Genomic DNA, 6,682 nt, shown 5'->3' with positions numbered 1-6,682 from the left:
TATTCTCAAGAGGTGGGTGGACAAACAAAACCCACAAATTCTGACAAACTCCAAGCATTGAGTATGCCAGAATGGGCTGCCATCAGTCACTATGTGGCCCAGAAGTTTGACATCCCAGGATGGATTGAAGAGGTCTTGAAAAAGAAGGGTCAACACAGCATCAACTTCATGTAATTGTCAATAAATTGTCAATAAAAGCCTTTGTCACTTATGAAATGCTTGTAAGTATTCCATAGTAACATCTGACAAAAATATATAAAGACACTGAAGCAGCAGACTTTAATTAATATTTGTGTCATTCCCAAAAATGTTGGCCACTATTGTCATGTTACCTCATCAACACAGCATGTATCTAATATAGTGTCATACTGTTACCTCATCAGCACAGCAGGTATCTATGATAGTCTCATAATGTTACCTCATCAGCTCCACAGTTGTCTATGATAGTCTCATAATGTTACCTCATCAACACAGCAGGTATCTATGATAGTCTCATAATGTTACCTCATCAACACAGCAGGTATCTATGATTGAAAGATTAGTGGAATCTGTGTGAGTAGCTGGACAGGTAGGATGACTGACAGTGAAGGTGAACAGGTGGTCACGTGTCAGGTGACAGAGGAATGGATGAGACTGAGGCAGGAATTCCTTTAACCATAAAGTGGTATATTTACTGAGTAGTCTGTGCTGCATCACAAAGGAAACAGAATAACATGTATCCAATCAAATTCATAATCAAAGATCAAATCATATCATTCATTATTAACACAAGTTAGGGAGGTCAACAGTTCAGTTCATTAAGTCAATAGTAATCATCCGCGAGACATTTAGGCTCGTAACTATTTATCATAAATCATGAAAGAATACAAACAGGGAATGGTTATACAATCTATAATCCCCATGATCAAAGTCTATCAGTTAGCAAACAATGACGTTTCTCATTTCACTCTTTCAATTATCTTCATGTGTACATATAATCAATTTCAATACATATGAACCATATCGGTTGCATAATTGGCCTATGAGGATCCGTAGGGCCGTGATCATTGACAATTCACATTACACAATATGTTTGAAGCGTGCGCTCCAAGCCGCGTTCCGCGGTAAAACCTATAAACAATAACTGAATGGCCCACTCTCCCGATCGCCACAGATAATTCAGATGAAAGGTAACATAGTCGGTGGACTTACGTGGATTCATGGACGCACAGAACTTCTGGATCAGATGGAGTTAAGGAAGAGAAAGCAGCGAGATCAGGCGATGGCAATTTCCTCCTTTTATGGAGTTGAGATCTGTCGGACATTTCCACCTGACCTAATTAGAGCGCCCCTGGTCCAGCTGAGTAAATGGCAATGAATTAAAGGAGTATTCCACCAACTCCATGGGCCTTTTCTACAGCCACCCCGGAAATTTGTTAAATTCCACACTCCTCAAAAAAGGCTCATTGCTCCCCGTCCTCTGTCATCTCAGGGAGAGGAATTAGTCGGGCAACTGGCCGGATATATGTCCGGTTCTTCACCTGGATCTCCACTGATCTAACACGACCATCGGTCACAGGCATAGTCTTAGTTATATGGCCCACCGGCAAGGAGGCTCGAGGCAGCTGAGGGTCCACCATCATTACTACTTGGCCAGTTTCCAGGCTGGCCATTTCTCTCCGCCATTTCCCTCTGTGCTGTAGACTTGGTAGGTAATCCCGAATGAATCGGGCCCAAAAATGGTCAGCTAAGATTTGGCTGTGTCGCCACCGGCGTCTGCCTATGAGGTTGGTATCAGCATACATGGCTTGAGGAAGTGACGCATCTCGGCGTCCCATCAAGAGCATATTCGGTGTAACCGGATCGGGGTCAGCGATGTCTGCAGAGAGATATCCCAAGGGTTTGGAGTTCAGAATCCCTTCCACCTCTATCAGGACGGTCCTCAAGACAGTTTCAGTGACAGTTTGGTCCCCCAGGACGACTCGTAAGGCTGTCTTTACAGATTTGATATCTCGCTCCCATGTTCCTCCAAAATGAGGAGCTCCTGGAGGGTTAAATTTGAATGAGATTTGTTGGTCCATCAGCTGATCCTGGAGGCTGGGTTCCATGGCTTGGAAGGCTTCCTCCAACCTGGCTTCTCCTGCCTTGAAGTTCGTACCTCTGTCAGCCAGGATCTCGTAGGGTTTCCCCCGTCGGGAGATAAACCGCCGTAGGGCCATGAGGAAGGCTTCAGTATCCAAACTCTCCAGTAGGTCCAGGTGGACACATCTGGTTGTCAAACACTTGAATAGAATGCCCCAGCGCTTTTCCACACGACGACCTAACTTGATCATCAAGGGGCCAAAGCAATCTACTCCTGTTGACCAGAAGGGTGGTTTAAGGAGGCGCAAGCGAGCAGGGGGTAAATCTGCCATTTTGGGCACCGTAGCTCCGGCCCGCCATCTCTGACATTCTACGCAGGCGTATTGGTGCTTACGAATGGCTCCTCGTCCTCCAATTATCCAGTACTTCCGCCTCATCTCCCCATAGACCCTCTCTGGCCCTGGGTGGAGAAGGGCTTTTAACTCCTCAGGGAAGCTAACTGCTTGTGCTTGCTGGAGTAGTGTCTCTGCCGCGAGGGAGGTAGGTATAGAAGCCACCCCATCTGAGGTCTGGTTTGTGGCGGTGATCAGATCCGGCAGTGTTTGGGATTGTGTTAGGTCAGGGAGAGCCGTTGTTGGTTCCGTAGAGATGCTGTAGCATTGGGCGGACCTCCTTAACTCATGAGCTTCAGTTGGTTGCGGAGGGGCCGTACGCCTGGGGGCTGTCGGCCACTCGTTCTCTGGTTGGGACAAGCCTGCCTTCACAAGGTTATGAATCTCTCGGTTATGAACTTCTGCAAGCTCAGGATTCTTCACCAGGCGTCGCTCCGTTCCATGCAGTAGTGGGAGTACAGCCCGTGTCGTGGTTGCCAGAGGAGGATGGTTGGGCACCCGTAGCAGTGGGGTTGCATACCTGCAAACGCCATCAATTTCAGTGGTGGTGGTGCTTTTCTCCAGGAGGTCTAATGCATAGGAGTCATGTTTCGAGCGAGTGACCTCCTGTAGCTTCCGGTTGGAGAATGTGTCCATCTTCCAGAGCATCTCAACATTCCGAAGGAGGTCAGTGGCTGCATCTGGATTGCTTCTGGTGAAGAGGACTTGCTGTGACTGTACAGCTTGGGTGGAGAGAAGTAGATGGGATGGACCTTGCACAGCCCAACCCAAGGATGTATGGACAGCAATGGGCCCTCCTTCTGGTCCAACTCGTATAGGCTCAGTCGGGGTGACGAGATGTGGGTGGTCTGACCCAATCAGGATAGGTGGTGCTACTCTGGCCAGGTTAGGAAGAGGCAATCCTCGTAGATGAGGATATTGTTTCTGTAGAACACTTACCGGGCAGGAGTGCTCTGCGAGATTCAAACCATCTGCCGTGAAGGCATTGGTGATGTTATAGGCCACGCCCCTGTTTCCTGAAGGTGAAATGCTAAAGGTTACAGCAGAGCCTTTCATTTGGATAACATCATGTCGCACCGTTCTGAGATTAAGGGTCTCGGGGGTCCCCTCCAGGTTAAGCTGACGGGTAGCCGCCGTGAGAATGATTGTTCTTTCTGACCCATCATCTAGAACAGCGAATGTATCAATGCTTCTCCCTTCACTTTTCAGAGTGACCTTGACCACCTTCAACATGACCCTTGGAGACCGGTTCTGCTGGTCGAGGTACAGCTCCTTTGCAGCTCCTACCATGAGCATACTCTGCTCCTTCTGTGCTTGGGGAATTAGATCATGCAACACGGTGAGATGGATTTCTTTACAGCGGTTGCAGGGTTTCCTCAATGTGCAGGTCTCCGCCTTATGGCTACGGGCACACTTGTAGCATCGCTCGCCTGAAGTGATCCAGGCCTTCAATTGAGTTTGATTGAGCTTTTTTACCCTGGGGCATGAGCCAAGGAAGTGCCCCTTACTTTTGCAATATGGGCAGTAAGGCTGGAATTTGATGGTCTTGCTCTTGAGAGGGGTCTTCTTCCCGGGTTCCTCCCCGGCCTCACTATTTAAGTACATGGTAGTGGGATTTGGCCTTTTCTGTCCCTCGTGGCGTTCAAACTCCTTCCTTCCCCCGGTGGCTATGGCTGAGATTGTGGCCTGGTGAGCGATGCTCTTCGCCTTTGCCTTCACCTCCAACCATGCGGCCAGGTCTCTAAGAGCATAGGTGCTTCTCGAGCCCTCTTTCAGGATGCCCTTATTCAAACAATGTTCAATGAAACTGTCTCTGAGGTACACTGGAAGTTTGCCAAGAAGCCTGTCCACGTGGGAGCCACATTTAAGCTCGTTCCCGTCTTCTCCTTCAACGGATTGGAGCATCGAGGTCAGGGATTGGACAGCCAGGGAGAATTCTTGGAAGGCAGCATGGTCTCCCATTTTAATTGGAGACGTGTTCAGGATGTTGTTTAGTTCATTCTGGACTAGCTGACGTGGCTCACCATATCTCTTCTTCAGGGCCTGGAGAGCTGCAGTGTATGGTGTTGCGGAGTGCATAAAGGATTGGACCAGCCTGTATGCACTGGGAAACCGCAAATGATCCATTAGTACTTGGTATTTGTAGCGTTCTGACAGATGACTGTGAATACCCAATAGGCTCTCCAATGCCATTTCCAAAAGGACAAATTCACTCTCCTTTCCGTTTTCAAAGTATGGCAGTTTGGGTCTGGGAATTCCATAGGCTGAGGCTACTAGAAGTTGCATAATGTTGGCTCCCTCTTCTGGTTGCGTGAAGGATAAACCCGGGACTTCTGATGAGCCCACTGTGGCTTCATTGGGCCGGTCCCCTACGGTCCCAGACCCTCCATTTGTGGCAGCCGGAATTGGGCGAGAGCCCTCCGACCTGTTGTTTGAGGACTGGCCTGGCCCTGGACGAAAGAAACGATTTTCCTTGGTTGGTAATTGGCGGAAAGGCGAAGGAGTGATGCTTTGTCCAGATGGAGGAATGCTAACTTGTGTCACTGGCATAGAGATGGTTGGCGGAGCGGCCTGTCTCCCGTGCTCCGTGTTGGCTGTTGACCCCGGAGCCTCCGGGGCCTGTGTGCCATGCTGTACCAGAGGGTCAGATTGGGAAAGAAAGGCAGACAGTTCAGGTCCATGTGGAGGGGTGGTCAGGTCAACTCCCTGTTCGTTCCTCTCCAGGAAGGATGAGACCATCCGTGCCTCCTCCAATTCCCTTCTGGCTTGACGATGCCTTCGCTGCTGTGCCAGGTCCTTGGCAATGAATTCCCGTTCCTGTAGAGCTCTACGGGCCTGCACATCCAATTGGTGACATCGTTCATCAGCCTGTCGTTCCTCCTCAATCTGACGCTCAATTTCTTCCAAAGCTAATAGTTTCATCCTCTCTTGTAGGACAGCGGTCTGTGAATCGCTGAGGGCTAGTGAATGGCGGCTGCCATGGCCACTCCCAAAGGGGTATCCACTGGTCGAACTCCCACTCCGTGGTGGGAGACTAGAGTGCTTCGATGATTTCCCATTAGTTAAGGAGTGAGTGGAACCTGCCTCAGGAAGCTGGTCGACCTGTGCGGTGGGAGTTACCTCCTCCATAGGTTCTTCATGTAGACCACTTTCCTGCTCCAAAGCAGTTTCCAGTCCTTGGCTCAGAGGGGATGGTTGATGGCTGAAACATATAGTTGATCCATCAACACTTTGAGCTCTGGTGGGCTTGCCCTTTGATGTCGGAAACTTGACCACATAATCCGAAAGATAATCAGGTGCTTGCCTGGTTCTTCTGGTGCTGCTGGTGATTGAGGATGAAGCCTTTGTTACTTTAGGCTTAGCTCCTGGATATTTCCTTTGTTCCAAGACCTTTCCCTCAGCTGCTCTCTCCTCCTCTCTTCTTCCTTCCAGTGGAGACAATTCTTCCCTCTCCGCCTCCATTTCCTTTTCACCTGTCTTTGGTTCAGTCATCATCCAGCTCGAAGGACCATTGCAAGATTAGTGGAATCTGTGTGAGTAGCTGGACAGGTAGGATGACTGACAGTGAAGGTGAACAGGTGGTCCGGTGTCAGGTGTCAGGTGACAGAGGAATGGATGAGACTGAGGCAGGAATTCCTTTAACCATAAAGTGGTATATTTACTGAGTAGTCTGTGCTGCATCACAAAGGAAACAGAATAACATGTATCCAATCAGATTCATAATCAAAGATCAAATCATATCATTCATTATTAACACAAGTTAGGGAGGTCAACAGTTCAGTTCATTAAGTCAATAGTAGCGAGACATTTAGGCTCGTAACTATTTATCATAAATCATGAAAGAATACAAACAGGGAATGGTTATACAATCTATAATCCCCATGATCAAAGTCTATCAGTTAGCAAACAATGACGTTTCTCATTTCACTCTTTCAATTATCTTCATGTGTACATATAATCAATTTCAATACATATGAACCATATCGGTTGCATAATTGGCCTATGAGGATCCGTAGGGCCGTGATCATTGACAATTCACATTACACAATATGTTTGAAGCGTGCGCTCCAAGCCGCGTTCCGCGGTAAAACCTATAAACAATAACTGAATGGCCCACTCTCCCGATCGCCACAGATAATTCAGATGAAAGGTAACATAGTCGGTGGACTTACGTGGATTCATGGACGCACAGAACTTCTGGATCAGATGGAGTTAAGGAAGAGAAAGCA

The 6,682-nt window shown here is 48.3% G+C and overlaps 1 protein-coding gene across 1 annotated transcript; it reads right to left on the bottom strand.

The window, feature by feature from the left end:
- Positions 1-536: 536 nt before the first annotated feature.
- On the bottom strand, positions 537-5,582 carry LOC149982682 (uncharacterized). The gene is made up of 2 exons (XM_090242237.1): positions 1,192-5,582; positions 537-687 (listed from the first exon to the last, which is right to left on the bottom strand). The coding sequence occupies exon 1, from the start codon at positions 5,580-5,582 to the stop codon at positions 1,443-1,445; it is 4,140 nt and encodes a 1,379-aa protein (XP_090098363.1). The 3' UTR covers positions 537-687; positions 1,192-1,442.
- Between the last annotated feature and the right edge of the window lie 1,100 nt (positions 5,583-6,682).

This window comes from Oncorhynchus mykiss, chromosome 7 (genome assembly GCF_057628025.1).
Source record: "Oncorhynchus mykiss isolate SJ-2025 chromosome 7, ASM5762802v1, whole genome shotgun sequence".
In the NCBI taxonomy this organism is placed as follows: Eukaryota; Metazoa; Chordata; class Actinopteri; order Salmoniformes; family Salmonidae; genus Oncorhynchus; species Oncorhynchus mykiss.
Note: the sequence above shows the minus strand (reverse complement) of the source record. Positions and strands in the feature narration are given on the sequence as shown.